Source organism: Schistocerca serialis, chromosome 3 (genome assembly GCF_023864345.2).
Source record: "Schistocerca serialis cubense isolate TAMUIC-IGC-003099 chromosome 3, iqSchSeri2.2, whole genome shotgun sequence".
In the NCBI taxonomy this organism is placed as follows: Eukaryota; Metazoa; Arthropoda; class Insecta; order Orthoptera; family Acrididae; genus Schistocerca; species Schistocerca serialis.
This window is the reverse complement of record NC_064640.1, coordinates 932,996,292-933,023,939: the sequence shown is the minus strand read 5'-3', so window position 1 is coordinate 933,023,939 and position 27,648 is coordinate 932,996,292. Positions and strand designations below refer to the sequence as shown.

General features: G+C 37.2%; 1 protein-coding gene across 1 annotated transcript in view; it reads left to right on the top strand.

Moving 5' to 3' along the window:
• Positions 1-27,648, top strand: part of LOC126471208 (dnaJ homolog subfamily C member 2) — a 204,118-nt gene that overhangs the window by 42,559 nt on the left and 133,911 nt on the right. The window contains exon 3 of the mRNA XM_050099322.1: positions 1,641-1,716. Within this exon, the coding sequence (XP_049955279.1) occupies positions 1,641-1,716 (76 nt within the window). The remainder of the gene's footprint in view (positions 1-1,640; positions 1,717-27,648) is intronic.

The following is a 27,648-nucleotide window of genomic DNA, read 5'->3' as shown; positions in this document are numbered from 1 at the left end:
TATGTGGTTGGTGAGAAGGAGAAAGTGAAAGTGCAGACAGAAAATGTGACTGAACTTTCAGTCGAAATGTTAAAGGTGATAGCAAGTCGATGGTGTGTGGTTTGGTCAGGGGATGTGATGCTGAGTGGAGTGAAATTGAAGTATCTGCCCCAAAGAAAATACAGCAAAGTGCATACAATAAACATCTAATTGACAATGTGAGTTGCCGTTTTGCAATAACTTTGCAGGTTATAATTTACAGAATTGGACTTTGAAACTAGCAAAGAAACTCTGACAAGGCGAGGGCATGGGGTTGGGGGTGGGGACTAAAGAACGGATTGTATGATGATACTGTTCAAGGTGCCCAGTACCTTACCCTAAGGCCTTTCTTCCTGGTGAACCTTAATTCAATAGATCTTGATGAGATGAATTTATTTATCATCTATTAAAGTGTCCACAGTCTACATAACAGCACAGTAGCATAGTGTGCAATGTCACAAGCTAATACACAGAGTACTGTGCGTTTGATCCTACTGTAAAATGAATTTTTCTTTTCTTCTTGCTTGTTATTTATTCTTGCTCTATTGTCACTTTTGATAAAAGCTGATAACAACTTCCCATTACACTGGTTATAAAATAGATGACTAAGAGGTAAAATACAGTTGCTTTCATATGTAATACACAGCAGGTTCACACAAATGTATTTAGTTATTATGTTACAGTTTATAATTTTAACGTGATAGTTGTCACAGAAACACCGGTACATAAATTATCGCATCATGAGCAAAATGGGGGACTCCTTGCCTCAGTGGCATTACATTTTCAATAAATTTAAGGAGAAACTTGTGTGATTAACATTCTGCAATAGTGATTCTCATATTTTAATTTTGCTGCCATAAACTGCTGTCTAACAAATTCAAGTGCCTTCTCCTTTATTTTAGGTCTTGTACACTAGTGGATTTCGATGTCAACAAAAAATAGTAATTATGTAATTCCAGCACTGGGAGATAGCAGGCCCCTTAACTGTGTTACCATTTGGTAAATTTTATGATACTCATTCCAACTTGCATTCTCCACTTCCGAAAAAAATTGTTCCTTCTATGAAAATTGTTTTTAAAATGTGGCAGAATAGAGTTGTCATGTACAAACGAGGTGACATAGCAAACTGCACTAGAATTTTTACAAAAGCATGAGGCACAAGAACTTAAATGCTGGCAGAATGGTAGTTTCCGAGGAGTGTTGTTGAGCAATAGTGCCACTCTAAGTTTGGTGTGCTATGCATGGTGCTAACACGCAAACAGCACTCCACTTGTAAGGATAATAGTGTATGCTGATACTGGCTCTCTTCCCTGTGTCTCAAGTGTAAACAAGACAATGTTGCAACTCTCAGCAGGTCTTCAGTTCAATTTGCTGAATAACTCATTTTTTGTTGTGTGTGTTTTATTATCATCTGTTCTGTGACATCGTTCCACTGGCACCATTGTCCAAATAAAAGAATTAAGAACCCCACTTAATAAATTTTAGAATACTGTGATCCACTTGTGTTATAAAAATTTGTTGTCATAGAAGATGACTGAGTTTATATCAAAGTATTAACCCAATTTGATTTCACTTTTTACAAGTTTTTCATAATTAGTGACTTTTTGTTGTTTTTTTTTCAGTTACAGGACCACTATGCAGTTTTGGGCTTGAGTAAACTGCGTTACAAAGCAACAGAAGAAGATATCAAGAAGGCTTGTAAGTCTAAATAAATCAAATATATATTGTAATGGGTACAGATAGATTGAAATTTGGAGGATGGGGACTTAGAGCGCATGGCAGTAGATGCATTAAAGTGGTTAGCAAGAATCCTAAAGGTGAAACAAAATTGATTGGCAACATTTATTTTCATGCAGTGAACATCAGTGCAAGTTACATTACATGTAGGTCATTCCTTGGTTGTGTGTGTGACATTTTAATAACAAATACACTTGAAAAAAGCATCATAGATAGCACACTGTACTTCCTAAAATTTCTGGCTTCTTACATTATAATAGTCTGAATTTTAAGTAAATTGGTCTACATGTTTGAAGCAGTTAATGTAAACAAAATTAAAATTTTTGTTGCGTGCATGAAAAGTGACAAGTGGGAACACTTCTTTTCCAGATAGGTAGAGATTTTATTAAAATTCCGTTCTCTTGGTCCATCACTGTCAGCGAAACACTGTTTTATTATAAATTACATATTCACTTTTAAGTCATCAGAATAGTAATTTCTCTCAGACATATATTTAAGTGAAATGCTGCTCTACTATGAATTACATTTTCATTTTTAAAACACCAGAATAGAAATTTCTCTGAAACACGTAAATCACATTTAAATTTTAATTTGAAAATGTTGCATCTGTGACTGTTTTGTGTGTGACAGGAAGAGACGTAGTAGTATGAAATGGGAGAAACAAAATGGAGTTTACATTTGAAATTAACATAAAAACAATAATGCAGTTGAATATATGCAATACGAAGGGGAGAAAACAGGTGTGCAGATGTACATTTGTACAAACTGGCCTCTCTTATTTATCAAATTAGGAGTTTGTACTTTCTTCACAATTACTGATAGTCCTTGCAAGACCTGTCATCATTTACTGGCCAAATCCAATACTTCCCACTGGGATGCTTGTAGTTGAGGAAGACTTGGTTAGTTTCTTTCTCATATTCCTTTGCTTCCACAAAATAGCCCTGCTTCCTCCTGGATCTTCCCACTGCAGTTAAAGAAACAAATACAAAATCCCCTTGTTTAATGTTGCTATTTCCTTTGCTAGATGAGGATTGTTTTTTCACATCTTCTTCTTCTTCTTCTTCTTCTTCTTCTTATTGTTGACACAACCAAACTGTCAGTGATTTGTCCTGTTCAGAGATTACATATACTTTCAACACCCATTCCTTACTGGATGTTGCCGCATAATGAACTTCATGAAGGAATGAATTGGTTGTAATTTTTCCAGTGTCCATCGAGAAATGATAATGATGATATAACTACTTCTGCAGTTGTGAAAAGCAGCACTACACCTTTTAAATTCTGTTTTGCACATTTCTAGAATTTATGTGATGAGTTTATTATCTCTTGATGTGATTTCACCATTAATCAAATAGTTCTTTTCAAAGTCCCCCCCCCCCCCCCCCCCAAATCAACTGTCATGTGAAGTGGCAAAAAAATTCCAGTCAGCAGAAATATTAAAGTCAGATTGAAAATATGAAAGATTGGCCAGTGTAAAGTGCTTTTTGAACTGTGCATCACAGCCATCAGAAAATATTTCGATATGCTGAAGATTCGGTTGTTTTTGAGACTACTGTACTTCATTACAAATTGTTTCTTAATCACTGAAGATATTTTGTGCAGAGTTGCAGTTGCATCTTTCACATCTATCTGACAAGGACTCTGGAGTTTCCAGGGTCACATACAAGGAGGGCTCTTAATTCTTGTATCCTCTGTGGAAATACTCCTGTTTCTCTTCCTATATGTTCCACCAAAAACTGCATATTAGCATTTGAAAAGCCATGCATACCACCTGGGCTGTGCCAAATGGTGAGCACCTTGGAAAGCTCAGTCTCTGTTGGCTGAGTACAAGTTTGAAGAACTCATGTTGTTGTTGTTGTTGTTGTTGTGGTCTTCAGTCCTGAGACTGGTTTGATGCAGCTCTCCATGCCACTCTATCCTGTGCAAGGTTTTTCATCTCCCAGTACCTACTGCAACCTACATCCTTTTGAATCTGCTTAGTGTATTCATCTCTTGGTCTCCCTCTACGATTTTTACCCTCCACGCTGCCCTCCAATACTAAATTGGTGATCCCTTGATGCCTCAGAACATGTCCTACCAACCGATCCCTTCTTCTGGTCAAGTTGTGCCACAAACTTCTCTTCTCCCCAATCCTATTCAATACTTCCTCATTAGTTATGTGATCTACCCATCTAATCTTCAGCATTCATCTGTAGCACCACATTTCGAAAGCTTCTATTCTCTTCTTGTCCAAACTATTTATCGTCCATGTTTCACTTCCATACATGGCTACACTCCATACGAATACTTTCAGAAATGACTTCCTGACGCTTAAATCAATACTGGATGTTAACAAATTTCTCTTCTTCAGAAACGCTTTCCTTGCCATTGCCAGCCTACATTTTATATCCTCTCTACTTCGACCATCATCAGTTATTTTGCTCCCCAAATAGCAAAAATCCTTTACTACTTTAAGTGCCTCATTTCCTAATCTAATTCCCTCAGCATCACCCGACTTAATTAGACTACATTCCATTATCCTTGTTTTGCTTTTGTTGATGTTCATCTTATATCCTCCTTTCAAGACACTGTCCATTCCATTCAACTGCTCTTCCAAGTCCTTTGCTGTCTCTGACAGAATTACAATGTCATCGGCGAACCTCAAAGTTTTTATTTCTTCTCCATGAATTTTAATACCTACCCCGAATTTTTCTTTTGTTTCCTTTACTGCTTGCTCAATATACAGATTGAACAACATCGGGGAGAGGCTACAACCCTGTCTTACTCCCTTCCCAACCACTGCTTCCCTTTCATGTCCCTCGACTCTTATAACTGCCATCTGGTTTCTGTACAAATTGTAAATAGCCTTTCGCTCCCTGTATTTTACCCCTGCCACCTTCAGAATTTGAAAGAGAGTATTCCAGTCAACATTGTCAAAAGCTTTCTCTAAGTCTACAAATGCTAGAAACGTACGTTTGCCTTTCCTTAATCTTTCTTCTAAGATAAGTCGTAAGGTCAGTATTGCCTCACGTGTTCCAGTGTTTCTACGGAATCCAAACTGATCTTCCCCTAGGTTGGCTTCTACTAGTTTTTCCATTCGTCTGTAAAGAATTCGTGTTAGTATTTTGCAGCTGTGACTTATTAAGCTGATAGTTCGGTAATTTTCACATCTGTCAACACCTGCTTTCTTTGGGATTGGAATGATTATATTCTTCTTGAAGTCTGAGGGTATTTCGCCTGTTTCATACATCTTGCTCACCAGATGGTAGAGTTTTGTCAGGACTGGCTCTCCCACGGCCGTCAGTAGTTCCAATGGAATATTGTCTACTCCGGGGGCCTTGTTTCGACTTAGGTCTTTCAGTGCTCTGTCAAACTCTTCACGCAGTATCGTATCTCCCATTTCATCTTCATCCTCTTCCATTTCCATAATATTGTCCTCAAGTAGATCGCCCTTGTATAGACCCTCTATATACTCCTTCCACCTTTCTGCTTTCCCTTCTTTGCTTAGAACTGGGTTTCCATCTGAGCTCTTGATATTCATACAAGTCGTTCTCTTATCTCCAAAGGTCTCTTTAATTTTCCTGTAGGCAGTATCTATCTTACCCCTAGTGAGATAGGCCTCTACATCCTTACATTTGTCCTCTAGCCATCCCTGCTTAGCCATTTTGCACTTCCTGTCGATCTCATTTTTGAGACGTTTGTATTCCTTTTTGCCTGTTTCACTTACTGCATTTTTATAGAACTCATAGTTATTGAGATTGGAGCTGGTGAGTGCTGCCAGTCATCTGTAACCATAAATTCTGAGCATCCTTCATTAACCACTGTTTGTTGTATCACAAAACAGAGATCACAGATTGCGAGGATGGTACAAACCTCGATTTAAAAATAATCACAACCTCAAAGTGAACTGCGTTCAGTTGAAATGAATGACTGTTGAAGCATAACAGTTTTTAGCAGGCACCCTTGAGGCATTTGTCATACTTCATTTATACAGGGTGAATCACCTAAAACTTGCACCACAAATTTTGCAGAAATCAGAAGTGCTATTTATGTGTGGTTTCCACAAAATGGATTAGTTGTCAGGGGCTCGAAATGTTAGCCAATAAACAGATTGTAATAATACTTAGAAAATGTATTTTTTGTGCAAACATACACTTTTTTTTAAGTTGGAACAATACTTATTGACATTAACAGACTAAATGTAGGTAAATTAGAATGTCAGTGGTGTTTGTTGCAGGATTCTAGTGTGATTCATTTATAAGAGATCACATTTTTCCCACACCAACACTTGTTTGTGCCATTCGTCCTGCATAGTTGCTAGGTACAAAGTTGTTATGTTTGCTTACAGTGCACTTGTGTGTTCCTTGAGTGCATTGTGACTTGGGACAGTTCAAATAGTAGGTTGTGACTGGATGATGAGATGTACCAATGCAGAAAAAGCTGACATGCTCCTAGTGTATGGAGAGTGTAGGAAGAATGCAATTCATTCTTGTGTAGTGTATACGGCAAGATATCCCAATAGACATCAACCATTTTGGCATGGCAGTTATTTATCAACCTCTTTAATCAGTTACATGAAAGTTGTAGTGTAACACTCTGACAATATAACAGGAAGGAACAAGTGGCGACAGAAGAGAAGGAAATTAATGTTCTTGCTGCTGTTGCAGTTGATCCTCATGTTAGCTCCCGAGCAATTGCATGAGAAAGCGATATGATTCAGGCAATTGTCGTACACATTCTCCATTGACATGAGTTCCATGTCTATCACATGTCTCTGTATCAAGAGTTGCATGGAAATGATTATGAGAATCGTATTAAATTCTGTACATCGGCATTAAGACAGGATACTCCAGATGATAGTGTATCTTGTTTGTGATGAAACCACATTTATCAATCGTGGCCAGGTAAACCGCCGAAACTTGCATTATTGGTCTGTTGACAGTCCTCGTTGGCTTCATCAGGTGGAATGCCAGTCCATGGAGTGTAAACTTGTGGTGTGGGATGGTGAACCGTCAGCTCATAGGCCCATATTTCATAGGTGGAACACTGAATACAAACAAGTATTACAGCCTCCTAATGGACCATCTTCCACAGATGCTAGAGGAGGAGGATATTGGTGTTTAACGTCCCGTCGACAACGAGGTCATTAGAGACGGAGCACAAGCTCGGATTGGGGAAGGAAGTCGGCCGTGCCCTTTCAAAGGAACCATCCCGGCATTTGCCTGGAGTGATCTAGGGAAATCACGGAAAACCTAAATCAGGATGCCTGGACGCGGGATTGAACCGTCGTCCTCCCGAATGCGAGTCCAGTGTCCTACCACTGCGCCACTTCGCTCGGTCCCACAGATGCTAGAGGTCATTCCTCTGCAGACTAGGTGGAAGTTGTGGTACCAACATGATGACTGTCCAGACCATAGCACATGAAGTACAGCAGCATGAGAACTGTTTTGAAATTGTTGGATTTGGCACAGAGGACCTGTACTTGACTGGCACATTCCACAGATTTGATGCCTGTATTTTTTATGGGGGAAAGCTGAAAGACTTTGTCTACGAGGACATATCGAATATACCCAGTTATAACCACACTTTATTACTGCATCCTGTGTGGACATCTCTACCGAAATGCTAGCACATGTGCAGCAGTTCTCCCATACCCTTCTGAAAGCATGTATTGCCACTGCTGACGGTCATTTTGAACGCAACCTGTGATGGTCAGTTGCCTTGTTACTGGTCAAAATTCACATACCTAATGTATACACTTATGTGGTTCTTTAGTGTGCTACCACAGGTATTGTGTAAGTGTCGGTGTGGGAACTTTTCAAAATAAAATATCTCGGAAATGACTTGCACTTGAATCCTGCAACAAACACTACTGACATTCTAATTTTCCCTACTTTTAGTTTGTAAATGTCAATAGGCATTGTTCTAGATAAAAAAAGTGTGTATTTGCACCAGAAATACACTTTCTAAGTATTACTGCAATCCATTGATTGGCTAACAAAATGAGGCCCTGAATACCTGTCCACTTTGTGTAAGCCACACATCAATAGCACTTTCCATTTCCACAATATCTCCAGTGCAAGTTTTAGGTGATTCACCCCATATAAGACATAAAATAAGGACAAGGGAACCAATCGTCTGTAACTGTGTGATGTGGGGTGAATAGAAACATGTGCAAGCCTGCTTTTTGTTGTGTATTTCTAAGCACCACACATTTGTCAGCTATAGAGAGTGGTGACATTCCCTTTATTTCATGTATTATTCCAACCAGAACTTTCCATTGCTGCTATCAGGACTCTGTCTGGGTGGACTCTTTATTACCGTAACTGCTTGAGGTACTCCTATGGAGCCCAATAGTCATTAAAAGAAAAAAAAAAATCACTCAGCAAATCAAGTATACCACTGGTGAGCACTCACACCCATTCTAACTAAAGAAATTGTGATTTAGTGTACAGGCGAATGAAAGCAATATAGGATACAAGTAATGGAACACAGCTCAAATTGCAGAAAATATTTTTAATTCAAAAGAGACAAGAGGTTTCAAAAAGCTGTCACCCTGTTATATTCAGAAGGCATTTTCTGGGTTGGCTGGTGGTCAGTGAAAAGGCTAAGAAACAGGACTTTGCTAATAAAGACCTCTATCTCACACCAGGCAACATTATAATTAAATTCCAAGTGGCCGTGGAAATATCTAGTTGTCACTGAGTTTCTCAATAGTCTAACTAGGGATTGTGTCATACAGGTTTATGGATACAGAAATACGTAAACTGAAGGAAGAATGGGAGAACAATGTCATAGACACAAGGAGTATTGGGAAGAGGGTTAATAGTGAGCTGCAGATGATGACAGCTTTTATTCTGACTCAGCTCACAGAGTGCAAAATTATGTTTCATACATCTAAAGATATGATCCTATGTACCCAATTCATCAACACTTAAAGGACTTGGCAGCACTGCCAGTGCAGAAGACCAAAACTTAGGACCAGCCTTCTTCCTACCAGGAGGATAGGTCATCGGCATCTCGCATACATTTTACCCCTCCACCACAGCAAGTATCAAGTACCAACGACTCCTTTAACATCACTGTACTACTGGAGAATGGAATTCAGAAACAGTTGTGCAACAAAGTATGGTAAATACACGGGGGTAGATCCTGAGATGACCGAGATGACCAACTCCTCAGCTTTGGAATCACACTAACTTCAACATGCACTATGCTGCAAATGGTTGATCTTATGAAAAACATCACTTGTCAGACCTATTTCATGGGAAATTTTATTCTCTTTATTTTCATAGTCAACTATCAACAGGATGTGCAGTACAAAGCTGTAGTACACAAGTAGGAGTTAGTAGTTCATAAACTTTCCGGTTTACTACATTACTATCTGATACTGAAGCTATCACAGTGAATCCAACTTTCTCTACTTCATTAATTACATACAGTATAATAGTGTCTTTTTAGTTGTCACAACTAAACTGTCCTTGTGGAACATTTAAATTGTTAAGAGATATAATAGTCACAATATCCTTAAATTTTGAAAAAACACATGATATTGTGAAAACTTGAGCTGTTTTAGCTACATTATTATCATCAGTTTTGATGTATTTCCTCTAAAGATCAAACGAGGCTCAGTGTAAATTTCATCCAGGAGCACATTTACCCGAAGTTTATGATCTTTCAACATTTCTTTTTAATCTTCATGTACTCTGTACAACCATCAGCTTTCTTACATTGCATGGCTGTGGCAAATATGGACAACCACTCTTGTGTACATCAGCGTGTGCAGATGGTGACTGTACATAAAGTGTAGCTGCCAATAATAATGTGTTCCCATCTGCGACTGTTGTCATTTTTAGTAAAAAAGTGGCTTTGTTCCATTATCATTTGCTGATGTGAACATCTATCACCTTAAAAAGCTCTTCTAACATGTTCACTATGTGTTGAAGCAAAATTCATGTTTGTGATGTCTTCTAATGACACAAAATATTTAATTAGATTATCCAAGGCATGCAGAGATTTTACTATCACACAACTGTTGGGCGCTTTATGCTGGGGAATTTTATACATTCTCAAGGAAAAGAGGACATGCAGATAAATCTTAAGTTAATGTTGGGTAGTTCATCACTAGTATCAGTAAAACACAACACTGTTTTTGTTCACCCTTAATATGCCACAGTCTCTTGTTGTGGATAGCACTTGAAAATTATTTGCTTATGTTTTCCAAATTATTAGTAGCATTCTGCACTGTGTACCGCCTATAATCTTCTAAATCTCTTACCACTGCTTTTTCCAAAATAGTCATTTTCTGCTTCACATAACCATGCACAAGATGGCCTAGCTGTTGTCAGGTACCATGGCAAATTAGGGAAAATTGATGGCACTGCTTCTGGTTTCAGATTTGGATAAGTCCGTACAAATGTCTTTGCCTTTTCATCAATTTAAAGCTGTTCCAATTTTACTATTTACTCTTCACTAAAGTTCTTTTTGCATATTATAGGCTTCTCTAAGTCAGTGGGCATTTTCTCAGCCCCTTTGCTTTAGTTTTCATTGCTGGATAAAGGAAATGTGCTGACTGTTTCAGTCTGTGATTTGTAATTACTGTTGTTACAGCCAGCAACACACCACCACCTTGGCATTTTTAGTATCAGAAAAATATGTTCAGTATATTCATTACAAAATAAATATACACACTTTCCAAAAGTATATGTATATATTTAGTTAATTTATACAATAACTGACATCATAACCTATAATCTGAGAGATCCTTGAAAGTTCTCTTACACTGTGATCATTTAGAAATTACTTACTACATATACTAGCAGTTAGGAAACACTTACGAGTAATAGAACTGTGACTTTATAATCTTCACTTCAGCAGCTGAAGATAACACACAAATAACGAACCAGTCCACGCAAAAGTTCTGAATCACATGTACAAACAAACTAGTAAACTTATGTGGAACAGATCTACTATTTTTAGTCAGCCGTGATTTTAAACATACTGATGGTCCTGTACTTGAAGGCTACATCCTCCACAGGAAAGACAATGCTTACGAATGGTAGGGTTAAAGGTTGGCAGTTTTCATCAAGTACACATACCACTCTTTCCGTGGGCCCTTAACCATAACACTGCAAGCAGTGGCTGTCATGTTTCGTGCCCATGTTAATGTCGCAGCGTGTTTCGTACCCTGCCACCATACTAGCCTATTGAGAGTGAGACCCTTGCTCCACTTATCATGGAACTCTCACTTCTCTCTCTGTTTAAGAGTTGTCAATACACATATTACACTACCTGCCTCTGGAGTAATTGTGAGTCCCACACACAAAGTGAGGAAATCATATTGACGAACACAGGTTATGCTGAAACTTCCAGATTAAAACTGTGTAACCGACCAGTGTTCTAACCCGCAATGCAGGGTGAGGAGTCAGTCACTTTAGCCATAATTTTTTAAACAATGTCACCTTTAAAATGTTTGTCACCTTTTTTTCAACCTGTTTTGCTCTTTTAGGAAGAAAATAATGTAATTGATGAAAGGAGAAAATTTAAAAATGCAGCAAATGAAGCTGGCAGAAGAGATACAAACATTTAAAAAATGAAATTGGGAGGAATTGCAAAATTGCTAAGCAGGAATGGCTAGGAGAAAAATGTAAGGATTTAGAAGCATATTTTACTAGAGGATAGATAGATACCGCCTACAGGAAAAAAAGAGAAGCAGCTGTACAAATATCAAGAGCTCAGGTGGTAAACCCGTCCTAAGCAAAGAAGGGAAGCTGAAAGATGGAAGAAGTATATAGAGGATCTATACAAGTGAGATAAACTTGAAAGTAATCTTATAGAAAGGGAAATGGACGTAGATGGAGGTGACATGGGAGATACGATACTGCTAGAAGAATTTGGCAGAGCTCTGAGTGATCTAAGTCAAAACAAGGCCCCAGGAGTAGACGATATTACGTCAGAGTTACCGATAGCCTTGGGAGAGCCACACATTACAGAACTCTTTCATCTTGTGTGCAAGATCTATGAGACATGCGGAATACCGTCAGACTTTAAGAATAATTTAGCAATTCCAATTCCAAAGAATGCAATTGCTGACAGGTGTGAAAATTACTGAACTGTCTGTTTCATAAGTTATGGTTGCAAAATAATAAAACAGAAGAAGGGAAAACTGGTACAATCGAACCTCGGGGAAGATCAGTTTAGATTCCGAAGGAATATGGGAACACGCGAGGCAATACTGACCCTATGACTTAGAAGACAGGTTAAGGAAAGGCAAAACAACGTTAATAGCATTTGTAGACTCAGAGAAAGCTTTTGACAGTGTTAGAAAGCTTTTGACAGTGTTGACTGGAATGCTCTCTTTGAAATACTGGAGGTAGCAGGGGTAAAATACAGGGAGCAAAAGGCTATTTACAACTTGTACAGAAACCAGCTGGCAGCTGTATGAGTTGAGAGTGCATGAAAAGAAAGCAGTGATTGAGAAGTGAGTGAGACAAGGCTGTAGCTTATCCACAATGTAATTCAATCTGTACATTGAGCAATCAGTACAGGAAATCAAACAAAAATTGGAAGAAAAAGAAAATAAAGTTCAGGGAGAAGAGATAAAGACTTTGAGGTTTGCCAATGACATTGTGATTCGGTCAGAGACAGCAAAGAACTTAGAAGAATAGTTCAGCGGAATGAAAGGTGGGCATAATATGAACATCAACGAAAGCAAAACAAGGAAAGGCGTTGGATTAAATCAGGTGATGCTAAAGGAATCAGATTAGGAAACAAAAGTCACTTAAAGTAGTAGATGAGATTTGCTATTTGGGCAGCAAAACAACTGCTGATGGTTGAAGTAGAGAGGATATAAAATGTAGACTGTCAATGGCAAGAAAATCATTTATGAATAAGAGAAATTTGTTAACATCAAATACAGATTTAAGTGTTATGAAGTCTTTTCTGAAGGTATTTGTCTGGAGTGTAACCATGTATGGAAGTGAAACATTTATGATAAACAGTTTAGATAAAAAGAGAATAGAAGCTTTAGACATATGGTGCTACAGAAGAACCTGAAGAATAAATGGGTCAATCATACAGATAATGAGGAAGTACTGAATAAAACTGGGGAAACAAGAAATTTGTGGCACAATTTGATGAAAAGAAGGGATTGGTTGACAGGAACATTTTGAGACATCAGGGGATCACCAATTTAGTACTGGAGGGAAGTGTGGGGGGTAAAAATCATAGAAGACAAACCAAGAGACGAATAGAGTAAGCAGATTCAGAAAGATGTAGGTTGCAGTACATTATTTGGAGATGATGAGGCTTGTACAGAATAGAGTAGCAAGGAGAGCTGCATCAAACCAGTCTTCGAAATGAAGACCACAACCACAACACTGACAACAACAACAACAGGAAGAAAATAAGTTGTTTACTTTTGTTTCCAAGTTTCTGAATTCATGTTCGTTCATTTAACATTCGGCAATTCTCCTATGATGAAAGTAGTTAAAATCTTACCGAGGGGGGGGGGGGGGGGGGAGTGTTCTGAAAATTGAGATAGTTTGTTCCTTTCCGATTTTATTTATTTATTTATTTTTAATGTTTTGTGCAACTGTTTTTACTAGCAGATATAGCTTGAAAATAAACTTTTAAAAATGAGTAAATGCAAATTCCATAGTGGCTGGCTTAAAAAGACATATAGTTTGAAAAGTTAAGTCTCTGCTTGGGGGGATTACTGAAAGTGAACTATTTTGTAGTTTGTTTTCTTGCTATATTAACTTTGAGACAAAATGTTTTCAGACATTTTGTAAAGTTCCACCACCATTGGATCAATTTGGACAAGGAAATCAGTGGTTCTCAGTTACTTTATGGATTTGTTAAATGATATTTGTAACTTTTTTAAGATGATGTTTCCTAATGGTGTTCCTGAGCATTTTTCACTTTCTTTTAAGAAAATGAAACACCTAATAATTGCTGGATTAGCACTATATTTCAGGGTAGAAGCAGCACATTCAGCACATTACACATTGAATTCAATGTTAAAGATAAAAAATAATTGCAAACAATCATTACATTTTGTTCAGAGAGTAAGTGGTGTATAACTTTCTTTATTGGCAAAGCAGATGGTGAAACATTACATAAGAAACTATGTGAAGCACTTTCTGAAGCCAACTTGTCACTAAATAAATGTCTCATGCTGGGTTCATATAAACCTAATGTCAATAAAAAAAGTGTTCAGGCTTTTAGATAGTGATGTCCAGGAGATCCAAGGTAGACAACTTATGAACATCAGAACTTGTAAGATTCATACAATTCATAATGCTTTTGTAAAGGCTTTGGAGTGATCAGGTCAAGAAGAATCTGAATATCTGATCAGTATTCAACATTATTTTGACAGGTGGCCTATTCACCAAGAAGAATTTGAAAGAATTCAGTTTTAAGTTTAACATACCACATAACAAAGTTTTGAGGCATACGACCACAAGGTGGCTTACTTTATGACATTTAGCCAACAGGATTTTGGTACGGTGGGATGGTATTCAGTACTACTTTCTTAAGTGTATACCTCTAAAAATGAATACTCCTACTGTTTAGTCCGTATCCTACAGTGTCATTGCTATATAAAAAAATAAAAATAAAAAAAACCTTCAGTGAATGCAGAATTTCATTTCATAATTTCATCTGCAGAACTATGCGGTTCACACAATGTTTTCAAAGCCAAACACCTTTGATTCACAAGTTGCATACAGAAATAAAACATACTTCAGGTCTTTTTGCCTCATGTTTTGAAGGTTTCTGCTTTGTGAAAGATTGAGTGTGTTTCTGAAGTTCTTTGTAATGAACTCGTTGCATTGTATGATATGCTTCGTTTTGAACAAATAGTTGTTAGCAAGCATGTAACCGTAAAGCTTGGTCAACTGGAAGAACATGGTAAGTTGTGTTATTCAAAGAACACCCAAAAACATTACATCACAGCTTGCAAACACAGAATGGAAAAGACATGCTTATCAAGTGTCCCACTGAAAAGTTTTAGGTTTTAGATCCCAGAGAAATAATAAAAAAGCAGAAGCTGCAGTGACAGTGACACATTAAAGGCTGCAAAAATGATGCCGTTTTATGCCTGGAAAGGTTACTTATGAGACAAGTGGAATGTTCTACAGTTTGCAACAGATCACCCAGCTTTAGATAACAAAAATATTTACAATTGCTGGCAGCAGCACATCTCAAAAACAGGCTCCTCATCCATACAGTTAAAGTATTCAAATTTACCGATACTTTTTAAGGCTTCTCTTACATTGTACCATGGAAATGTGGACATAGAGAGAAGATATTCCATTTCGAAGCACACACAGTGGTGATGGAAAGCATTTGGAACAATTTTTTGAATGTGTGGGATGCTTTGGCTTAATACCCCCATTTTCTCTCTGTGACCATTGACACACAGCTCATTAGGAATGGACAGCAAACACATGCAAGTTATACTGCTTATAAGGAAGAATTTAAAAAGGCAAAGAAAACTTGAATTAGAAGGAAAGTGAAAAGAGGAACAAACCAAATGCTTCTTGAAGAGGAGATTGAAAAGATAAATAAAGTGAAGAAAAAGTCAATTGAATATGAGACAGCTGCTTTGAAAGAAAAGAAAAATGAACGCAAACTATGTAAGGAGGCATGAGAAGAACTTCTCTTTCAAGCTTCCGCTAAACTGCAGACCACAAAAAAAGAATTACAATCAGCAATATTGGCCCAGGGTATGCTTGAGGCTGCACAAATTAAGAAAGTGGAAAAAAGAGTGAAAGAAAGGAAGGTGGAAACTATTTAGAAGAATCTTGTATGATTACTTCATTTGTTGCTACGATTCCCAAGAAAGAGTAACCCAAAAATATTTTGTTGATCGTTATCCAGTATAGAACGTCGTTAGTTAAAAAAATGTTCTGTAGGTTTTGTATGTGAACTAAGATTACCAATATTGAATTACCAATGCACTAGTATATATTAATAAATTTGTATGAAGGATAAAGATGGCCATACCCTACCCAGGATCACAATAGATAAATTTATTATGATTAATACTGAAAAACAGTCCCAGGTTGCAGAGTGTTCTTTATTTCTTCAAAAACAACACATTTCACCTGATTATAGCATCATCAAGTTATCTGGTGCAATGTGGGTCATCAGTCATAGAAGTGTAGACTAAGACCACACTTGTAAACTGAAAACATGACCCCAGAACAAAGTGCTGGGGACCAATCCACACTCACACATTGTATACACAGTCACTGTTTATACCGCAGTTTGAGCACAGTTTGGCCCCCATCACTTTGTTCTGGGGTCATGTTTACAGTTTATGGGTGTGGTCTTCATCTACGTTGCTATGACTGATGACCCTCATTGCACCACTGTATAAACTAATGCCCTAACTGGGTGAAACATTTTGTTTTTGAATCCATAAAGAACATTGTGCAGCCTGGGATTGCTTTTTTAATATTAATCACATTATAAGGTTGCTGTACCACCGTGTCACAATGGATCGGGATAAATTTATTTTGATCTTAAGCAGCCTTTTGGTAGGAGACCATCAAAAATGAAAACAATTGGTAAAGCTATCTGGGTGTGACTCATGACCCACCATTACAATTTCACTTCCACCAGTACAAAAGGCCTGTGATGGGGGGCTGCGACTCATGCCTGGGTAGCTCAGTCGGCTAATGTGGGTTCGTGAAACATTGTCACTACAAAGTCACTTCCTGAGTGGGTTGAGGAGGTTCCACTCCACTCCACTCTTGGTAACCTGGCGACCATTCAACAGGATTTTCTATGTGGACAAAGGTCTATTATTTGATCTGGAAAAAGCCTATGGGGTGTTGATTGTTCCAAAATCATCACCATCTGTCTCCGTAACTGGATCACCACCAAAACATTTGATTGACAACTGTCCACAGGCGAGAAGACTGTTTGAAGGAGTGCCTCGAGAGTGTACAAATTAATGGAATTGAGATCTGATGCCAGGGTTGGAGTAGCAATTACTCCCATTTATTAAGGAGACCCAAGTTAATTTTATAATAAATTGTAGTAAGGCTTGTACCTCATATTACGTTTTTAAATACATGTTGTGGGGTTTCAGTTGACATGCTGATTTTGTGTTTACATTGACAGGTCTGAGCATGAGTACTGTATCAGTTTCTCAGTCAGGTTCCTCGAATGTGTTCTGAAGGTATGGTTCTCAGAACAATATTTTCTCTACTAATCAGCATTGTTAGTTATCGTGAGGGAATTGGAACAGATGAGGTGAGATTGTAGTAAGAAATTACTCATCTTCTCCAATTCCATAATTGTTCTTCTTGGCACTGGACACGTTTACTCTCCAGACAGGATGGTCCGGTATATCCAGGGCCCACTCCTTCTCTTTCAGAAGTAGGAAGAGATAATATTCTGTTCACTACAAGAGCATATGGGAGTTCAGGTAAGTGAACTTTCTGATGATGTGACCGCTAATGGGAACTTGCTCTCTCTGACCTCCACATTGTTTTCCTCCTCTCCCCCCCTTTCCCCTCCCCCTTTCTTTTCTGCATGTGATGAGGAGTTTATGTTGGTGGCTCAGTGGCCAGAGTTGAGGGGCTAAATTAGCTGCCATCTGTGAAATCTACAGAGCATCTGTGGCTTAAATCCTTCTGGCCATAACAATCAGATGAAGTAAGCCTGAAATGTTTGAGAGTATAACATGGTCTCTTGGTGCATGGGTTTCTTCTGTGGCAGGAAGACCCACCAGTCTGTGAAATGTGTGGATCATGGGTATCAATACACTATAAAATTTTGTGTTATGTTCTCTGACTGGAGGCAAGTCTCAGTATTCCCCAAGTCCCAGCCAGTATTTTAAATGGCAGTGAGATAGTATGGTGCAGGTGAAAAGATTTTGTGTGTTGTCTTGGGCTCCTTCCCAAAATACTTGGTTGGAGATTTTAACATGTTACTGAGCACCTGAACCACCCAGTATTATTAAGCGGTCACTCAGACACTGAAAACTTGTTCCTTTTTGAATGTATTTTTCATGTTAGCTTTTATCAGCAGTTACTCTGCATAGTTTTTATTTGTCTTTCATGTTGTTACTTTTGATGACCACCTCTATGTCAGTATTGTATTTTAAATCTTGTTCATTGTGTTTTTGTATTGTTCCTCTTCGGTCTGAGAAATATTTATAATTTTGTTTGTTTTTCACTGCACTCATCAAGAACGGCAGATGGGCTCATAATTTCATATCCAGTTTTTTTTCTCTGTGTCCCATAAATAATATGACTTCTCCAAGTCTTTTCGTTTCTTTATGATGATGTATTAGGATTTACAAAACATTTATAATTTCTTAGACATTTCATTTGATATACCTAGAACAGAGGAAGGGATCAATTTGAGACCATTGTAATTTCCCTTCTGAATGTATGTAGCTAACCCAACAGTGAAATGGCAACAATTAGCAATCATGCAGAGTTTTTGTTGCTCATTGTTACATCTTGGCATGTGCACATGTCAATTGCCAATCTGACACAGTTTATATTGTGCAGTTCAGGTAATATTCTTTGTTGTCTAAAGACATTTTCGAAAATGTCTTGTCAACATGGACATTCTGATGAAGAAATGTTGCCTCTTGGAAAATTCCAATGTTGAATCGTAAATTGACTCCAATGATGAAGATTAGAATTTTTTACCAGTGACAAATGTAGATGAAGACGTTGTAAACAAGGAGCTATTAGTGGAGGAGAATTCGGATATTGATCTGCATCAGTTCTCACCTCACCCGTCACAGCAGGCCCAATTGAATTCTCTACAGAGTTGCTCGCTAGGGGTGGAACAAAATGGTAGGTTGCCAGTTTTTCATCTTCTATACAAAGGTTGGCTGCTAACGCCAAGCTGTCTTGAGTACAGTCAGGTACGATAATAAGAATACGTTTTATGCTGTGTGTTAGGCCAGATTCACAAACGCAATAAAAGTGTCACCACAACTAGTGGCATTCTGCAGTTGCATGTGTGAACTCTCAGTTTTTAAGTGGCGCAACTGAAGAGAGAGAACTTTTGTCATGCCACAGAAAGTTCAACTTGGTGGCAGCTATGGTGGAGTAATTTCTGTTGTACTCCATTCAGTTTGAGTGTTTTTCATTTTATGACTGAAAAAAAAAAGGAAAACAGAGGTCGACAGGTACACTTTCACAGCTTATGCATGAACAGCAACCTATCTCTTATTTTCTGCAGATGTGTGTGTGTGTGTGTGTGTGTGTGTGTGTGTGTGTGTGTGTGTGCATAACGTATACCAAAATCTTAAAAGATTTTTGGTTGATTAAATTAATAAACTTAACATGTGTAAACAAAAAAGCGAGTTGTATAAACTTTGTGATTTTTGAGACCAAGCATTATATAAATTGTGGTTTGTATGCAGGAAATAGCTCCTGGGTGTGATGTGGTAGCTGTTAAACTAAAACTTAGTTATTTAAAATGACTATATCAGTGAATACAATAAAATTTTAAAATCTTAGTAGAATGTTGTGTCTGCAGATGATATTTACATGCCAGTTGTTGATTAGTTTGCCATTGCAGACAGGCAGGCGAGTGTTTTTTCTTTTATAAATGTGTTTATGGCCCCTGATTTACCCCTGTGGGAAACCTATTTTCGGATCCAGCATTTGGGTTTCGCCTTCCTCGCATTTAACCCGTGTCAAAGCTCTAATGCCATAATCTGCTCTCTAACATTCATACCCGGCCATAGGATTTCAGTTGTCACCATATTGAAAGCTGTGCAATTATGCAGAATTTGTGGCATCCTGTGTGGACGGTAGCTCATGATACCTCTACAGAAAGCCACAAGCTCTGTGAACTGAGTTTTACATGCACATCGGTACAATGATAATACAAGACAAAAGCTTCACTGGTGCATTAACTTGGACACTACTGGCTGGCCAGCTAGTACATCTAACCTGCAGTGATGTGAACTGTTGCAGTTAAGCTGTGAAGAGAGCCGAGCAGGGAAACAAAATAGCTTTGAATGTCATTTAATTTTTGAACGCAATGGAATAATATATAGCAAAACTGCAGCAACACGCTTCTTAGGGGACGAGAGGGAAACATAACATGCTCTCGTTCTTAGCTAAAATAGTATTGCTATTAAAAACAATAGTAATGAAAATTCCTAACTTAAACATATGGTAATTTTTCTGCATGAGGTACGTATGACATAAAAGCATATTGCAGGGATTTTGCTTTATAGTAAATATTGAAGGCGCAGAAGATGTTAGTTATAATCGTCGTTTGGTAATCTCTGAACTCCTTCCATATCCGAATCCAAGAATACAATTCAGTACTGGAACAGTCATCTGCTACATTGATAATGAGACGATCAACAACAGAAACCACAAAAGCACCCAAGCACCATATTTTGTCCTCCTCTTACGACGTGCTGCTCTGCATCCCGTCAGCGTTCAGTAGTAACACGTACACGTGACAAAGCTTCATGCATTAGTTCCAGTATGTCTGGCAGTTTAAATGTCTTGTTATTTCTCTCGACAATTCTGTTAACTTGGTTCCAGGTCAGTTGTATTGGGTTCATTTTGCAGTGGTACAGTGGCAACTATAAAAGTGCAGCATTTGTACAGCATGCTCAGTGCTGTGAAAACTATCGTTCTCCATGTTTCTATGATGCTTATCACTCTGGTTTGTCCGAGATCACATCTGTGGCATGAAGTAATGCACATAGTTCAAATAAAAAGTATTTGTTTCTTAGTTTTTCTCCAAAATTTGTAAGGTTTTCTCAATTTAAACAATCTTTATTAACAATCTCTTATAAAATATTGATAATAATTCTTTATATTTGCTATGAAAATGGCAATTTTGCATCAATATGCAATTAGAAACAAGACGACACGGATTTTTCATAAATATAATTATTATATATGTGTTAATTAGCACATATTTGCTGAATTTTATATTTAAATGATGTAGGTATTTGAATTTAATGAAAAATTTTTAAAAAAATGCCAAAGCAAGATTCGAACCAGCAATCCACATAATACGAAATGAACCATTCTCCAATGCTACCAATTCAGCTACACCTCTTGTTTACAAATGCTTCTTAATTTTAGTGGATAATATTCTTCAAAAAAAAGTTCAAAGCTGACTTTATCTGTAAACTTGTTAAAAATGCTAAGAAGAAACTGTTTCTCGCCACATTTTAATGGTGCTATATACGTGTGTTTCACTACAGAGCAGAAAGCAGTGTCAGCCATTTTCACAGTACTTTTTAACAGAGAGACAATCAGAGCACATCTATCAATTACAGAGACTGCAACTGTACACAACTTTTGAAATAAAAACTATGTAGCCAAAGTATGATTAAGATAAAATTTGGTGGTTGTTAATACATTAGAATACCTTAAACTTTCATTTACAGTAATGTAGTAATAAGATATCTAACACATTTATACAACCTACTTCAAAGAACATAAGTACACCAGTGTACGTGTGCTGGCCAATCATTGTGTTTGTGGTTTTTTTACATCAGGTTTATTCTTATGATGAACATAGTATACGTATGTTTCCCAGTGAGTAAACGACTCTTCCATCTTATTTTTGACAAGTCAGTACTGCCTCTAATGGGGAAATGCTCAAAAAGTACTAAAATGACTTTACAATGTCACTTGCGGAAATGGAAAAACTTACTGCAGTCATATGTGCTCTTGTCATTCCTCCAAAAGGTATGTCTGCAGGTGATCTTTGGTCACATTCTTGGAGGCCTACTTTCATGAGGGACATTATTCCAAGGGACATATTTCAGGAGCTTCTCAGGTTTTTCCATTTTGATGAAAAATCAACCCAAACTGAATGGCTGCTAGCCAATAAATTTGCTGCTGTTTCTGAAATTTGGGAAAGGATAATGGAAAAAAGTATTTGTCCATACCACCCTGTAGAAAATATTACCATAGACGAGCAACAGTTGCCAAGCAAAGGCAGATGCAAAATTCACTCTACAAACCTGATAAATATGGTCTCAAATTCTGGACTGCTGCCAGTTTAGCAACAAAGTATATATGTAAAGATCCCTCATACCTCTGAAAAGAGGATATGCATAGAGAGATACAACCACTTGAAGAGTATGTAATTCTGCGTCTCATGGAGCCATTTCTAAATTGAGAAAGAAGCGTAACAATAGACAATTTCTTCATGTCTTTTCAGCTTGCCAAGAAGGTCAAGGAAAAGAAGATTTCATAAGTTGTAAAATGAACAAGATACATCATGATACCTCTGATGTGGTTAAGAAGCAAAATGCTGAAATACACTTCACTACCATCCTGTGCCAGAGTGGCAACACAGACTGCACCGTGACTGTATACCAAGGAAAGAAGAATAAAGATTAATTATTCTAAGGACGCTGCATGCTGAAGCAGGGGTGCCGACTTATAAAAAATATTGGGGAGGCCCATACTGGGGGTCTTGCCCCAGGAAATTTACTAAATTTTGGATGAAAAATAGTGAGTTTTAAAGTTTTTTTAAAGCATTTTAGAGTCATATGATCAACATTAGAACCCCAAAAACTGGACTCTCAATAACTCGACACTCCGGGAAACTCAACAAGCCTGACAAATTTTTTGGCTTTGAAAAAAAAAAGAAAAAGAAAAAAAGAAAAGAAAACACGCACGATATTTTCATAAAAAGCTAATTTAATTTACAGTAATAATCATGCTTATAGACTATTACAGAGCAGTGAATAATTATATAGTTCTGAAAAGACTGAAATTATATTTAAATAAATCCTAAACTATCATTAAAAGAATAAAGCATCAAATATTGCTGCCGCTCAGTAAAAGCCCTTTGATTAATAAGTGAAATAACTAAATTAAGCTTACTTTGAATAAAGCTTAGGGTTCATTAAATAAAAACAGTATCTCATAGTTAATGCGTTAACACAGTTAATAAAGTTAATACAGTATGCCTAATACTTTCAGTCAAAAAGTATGTAAATAGCAGGTTTTAATTGGGTCTTACAACCTAATATTTAAGTATTTGAAAATAACTAATACAATACTATAGTAATATAGTACCAAACTATTACTAATATTTCAAAACTGAAAATTTAACATTATGTATGTATTTAATTCTGTATTTTAGAAAGATTTTTAATATTGCTGTAAATGCCATTATTAGGGCTAGAGTGTCTTTAGAAAGGTGCAAATGTCGACAGTCTGACTGGATTACTGAGTATGAAGTCATTGATGACTTGTTGGATATCCAATTCATCCAAAACATCTCAGTGAGCGTAAAGAACAGCCAAGTTGTTCAGTCGCATCTGTCCCATTGTTGATCGGAGGTATGACTTCAGACATCTAAGGGTGCTAAATGACGGTTCTGCTGTTGCTGTCGTGATTGGAACTACTTGGAGAAGCTTAATGCACTTCACTACTTCACATAACATTTCTCCAACTGCGGGCTCTTGTGTAATGTACTTTCTTACATCACGCATGTTTTTTAAGACCAGTTGTTTTTTACTAGTGATATCGGCTAACATATTCAAGTGTAAGCACAGTCTCTCAATGTTTGTAATTTTTTTAAAACTCAGTTGATTTTTCCAAATTTGTTTCACCTCTACTAAAAGCAAGCACTCTTGTTCAACTGCAATGACGTGTGTGAGTCCAGTTGAAGCAAACTGCTCAGTAATGCAACATTCCACCGTTTCACAAACTTCAATGTAAATAGCTTTGTAGCATTCCTTTGAGGTTTTGAAAGTGTACGGTGAGCTAGCTTTGTTGTTTTCATATTTCTTTGGTATACTTCGATTCCGAGGAAGCGAAGGATCAACAACTTGTGAAGGTTTTTCTTTTAAACACAATTCCCAAAAGTTTTCAAAACTATTGCGCCTTCCATTCAATGTACAAATCAAGCCCTCATATATTTTTTCCAGATCAGCAACACTTAGATGAGAGCACTGAATTTTTTCATTGGCATCCTCTACTGGATTCATTGCATGGCAATAAAGACATAAAAAGAAATATGTGTTGAATTGTAACATTGACTCAAGGTAGCCTGCACATTTGTAACCTGCACATGTTTGTAACCTGTCTCTGTTTTGTCCTCCGCAGAAAATGTTTCAAAAAACTCTAGAAGTTCTTCAAAGTTTTTAAATATTCTCAAGATACTAGAAGCTCGCATAGTCCATCGAGTTGGAGGTCATAGACCAGCTTGGTCTTTGGCACTCTCACAGCATATGCTTCTGAAAAATCCCATGCTTTTGTTGGATTCCCTTATGGTGTTTATTAAGTTCTTGGCTAAAGCCATAATATCCCTCATAGACGTAAGATGGCGGAGAGTCTACAACCACCAAGTCTAAACTCCAAGCAGTGCAGTACACATAACGTGCTTTTTGTTGTATATCCAAAACTAACTTTTTTAGTCCTTTGAACTTACCTCTCATATTCGAGGCACCATCATAGCACTGTCCTCTTAAGTTATCCATTGACAAATCAAGATGAGCAAAACCATCTTTTAAAATACTAAACAGAGTTTGTGATTCAGTGTTGGGGGTCTCATATAAGTCAACAAAGTCCTCATTAATGATTAAGGAATCATCGACAGTACAAATACAAAATGACACTCGTTCATGAATCAAAGAATTTTTTTTGTCAGCCCTAATAGAAAAATGTTCAGTCTTCTTGATTGAAGCCAATACCTTTCTCAACGCAGACTTTCCTAGTAGATACGTGATCTCATTTTTAATATCGTGGGACTTCCACTTATACCCCGATCCCCCTAACCAATCCTTAAACTCATGTATGTCATTCTTTCGGAGTTCCAACAATTGAAAACAAAAATTGAGTTTACATCTTCGTGCCCACTAATTGCTAGCCCTTGTCGGCATAGAAATTGCACGATAGTAAAAATTGTCTCAAGAGCCAAATGGCCTTTCTTCATATCACTATCTAACTGTTCATTCAGTTGGGAGGTCACACTTCAGTTAGTGATAGAATTCAGTTTCAGAACACCTTCTTTATGTGTAAAAGTATTTTCATGAAGACAGAATTTTTCCAAAACCTTTTTCCAGTTAGGAAACCCTATGGAAGTAAATGCATCTCCTTTTTTTTTTTTTGAAGAAAATGGTAATAGATTTTGAGCATCTGCAGGTTTTGTTTTGCAAAAAGCTTTTTCGGTGGATGCTTCATATTCTAGCCATGTATGTTTGATCAACCAAGACTTCTGAAATGATCTTCCCTTACCAGATTGTCCAGGTTTTGGCTGTGAGCGGTTCTTACCTGAAGACGATGAAGCAATTGACGACACAATAATTTTTAGAGGTTGACTTGCAGTATCATAAACTTCCAAGCGCGCATTTTTGGAAACAAATTTATCCATTGCAAACATAATTCACAATACACTAAGAGACTAAAGTAAATGAATAACATGCAGCAGGCACTGAATGAAACTATCCACACTGAATGACTGTGACAGCAGGGTGGGCTTTATATAGCCGTAGCGTTGTAATGTCTCGAAGTGTCAAGGTGATGCGAGGGGGAGGGCTCCAGGTGGTTCTCCTCCAGTCCTTTTGATGTCGCTGCGGCCGCAGCGCTGGCCCGCATGCGCCAGACTTTACCCGGAGGTTCACGCACCGGGACAAATTCTAAGTATGCCCGCAGCGCTGTGACACTACCATGATTCACACCACTTGTTTTCAGTTAACCTGCTTACTACCATAATAATTATTTGTTTTAACTCATTACTGAATGTATTTTAAAAGTTAACTATCATGAAACAAGTAAAATAAAAAATTCCAACATAATTTTCTGATTTTACAAAACATAATATAACTAATAATTTTCTTAAATTATTGGGGGTCTCTGCTCCCCGTAACGAATTTTTAAGAGGGCTCAGGGCCCCCCCTCAGTCCCCATGGAGTCAGTGCCTGTGTGCTGAAGTAGCAATAAGCAAAGGAGGAAAGAGGAAATCTGAAATGACAACATTCAACAATGCAACAAAGTATGGGGTGGAAATGGTTGATCAAATGACCCATGCATATACTACAAAAGCTGAATGTAGGAGATGGCTGATGCATGTTTTCTATAACACCTTGAAGAAAGCAGCAGTAAATGTGTAGATCATCTATAAAATAGTAACAAGTAAGATAATGGAAATGAAGTAGTTCGTACTTCATATAGTGAATGAACTCAAGGGAACAAAAGGGCAAGAAGAGGAACAGACATAGAAGTGGATAGGGAACCAAAATCATCTAAAAATTGGAAGTGCCAAATCAGCCTCTGCAGATGTAAGACCTGTGACGACAGTTTAAAGTTGCACATAGCTAATTGTGGAAATTTTTGTGTAAAACAGAAATTATGTGTGCTAAGTGTGTGTAACAGATTCCAATGACTCCAGTAAAAATACAATAAAGCTGTGTGTAGAAAACCTGTGAGTATAGTATGGACCATATATACTAAATTTGTCTAGAAGATTCTACAATTACTTAATATATGCAGGTTGAAACTTGTTAAAATAAGCAGTGATATGAATCTGTAGGATATTTTTTGTTGAAATAAGCAAGTAATTTATTAATTATTATGTCAAATAATTATTGTTGTAACTCATAACAGGCATGAATTGTTGCTGTTGTTCTTGTTGTGGTCTTCAGGCCAAAGACTGTTTTGTTTCACATATTTATGTGCAGTAATCTCTCCTGGATATCTGATGATGGATAAATTCCAAAACACGTCATATGAGCTATAAAGTGATTCCTTGCCTGATATTTGACCTTTTACCATTGTGATCCAGTCAGCCTGAATGCAGAACTACTGATTTTTTTTATTTAAAATTTGACATTGTATGACAAATGACAAAAGAAATATTTTTTTTTCCTGTGATATAATTACAAATTAACAGTTTCAGGATTTTTTTTCCTTTACTTGTACTGTGAAACTTTACTTCTTGCCAAATTTCATGATTCTAGGCCAATGGGAAGTGCCCTATAAGTTTTGATGAGTAAGTTTGCATTAAAATGTGTGATCTAAATGACTGTTTAGACTTAGAAGCTACCCTTTTTTACACTGCCAGTGGACCATAGACCACAGTGTCCGACATAAATTTTAACTTGTTAAGTCTACCCGTTCCTGACTAAAAGTCAGTGTACTTGTTCATTTATTGAATGTCAAAGTTACTAATTTTACTTTTGTGGAGTTATCACCCAGCAAACATAGAGAGCTTACATTTCGACAAAAGCTGACAATCATCCGCAGTGTAACACAAATCTTTTTGGATTGGCGAAGAAGTAAGATTTAGTAGATTCAACATGTACGGCATACTCAAAAATAAAGGCAGCATTCCTTTATATAAGTGGAAACATACTGCAGGAGAAAGCTCATGAAATTGCTCTGTAGATCGGCATTGAAAATTTCAGTGGTTTGAGTGGCCAGTTTTCTCTTTAAAATGATAATCTGTTGTTTCAAAGTGCAACTGGTGAAAGTGAGGCTGTGCTCATAGAAGGTGTGGAATTTAGTGCCCTAAAACAATAATAATAATAATAATAATAATGATTGTTGTTGTTGTTATGGCTGCCATAATTGTGTCTGGCATACAAAGAGAAATCAGAATTGCACATTATATCTAAGCACAATAGAAAGAACTTAAAGTTGTGATAATTTAACCATACAAAATTACTGACATCAATAAAGGTTCTATTTCATTTCACGTTAGGTTTAACCTTTGCATACCAATTGGGGTACTGCAAGACTCGAACATAACTATTTCATTATTTGTAGCTGTTTGAAATAGTGTATATTTTCAGACAGTGTGACACTGTTAAACTGTCCCCAGTAAACACTACTAATGTTGAATTTTTTAAGTAAATTTATCTTGGGGTCCTTTGATACTCTGCTTGAGGTTCCATGTGACAAGAAAACACACATGTATATATGCACATTA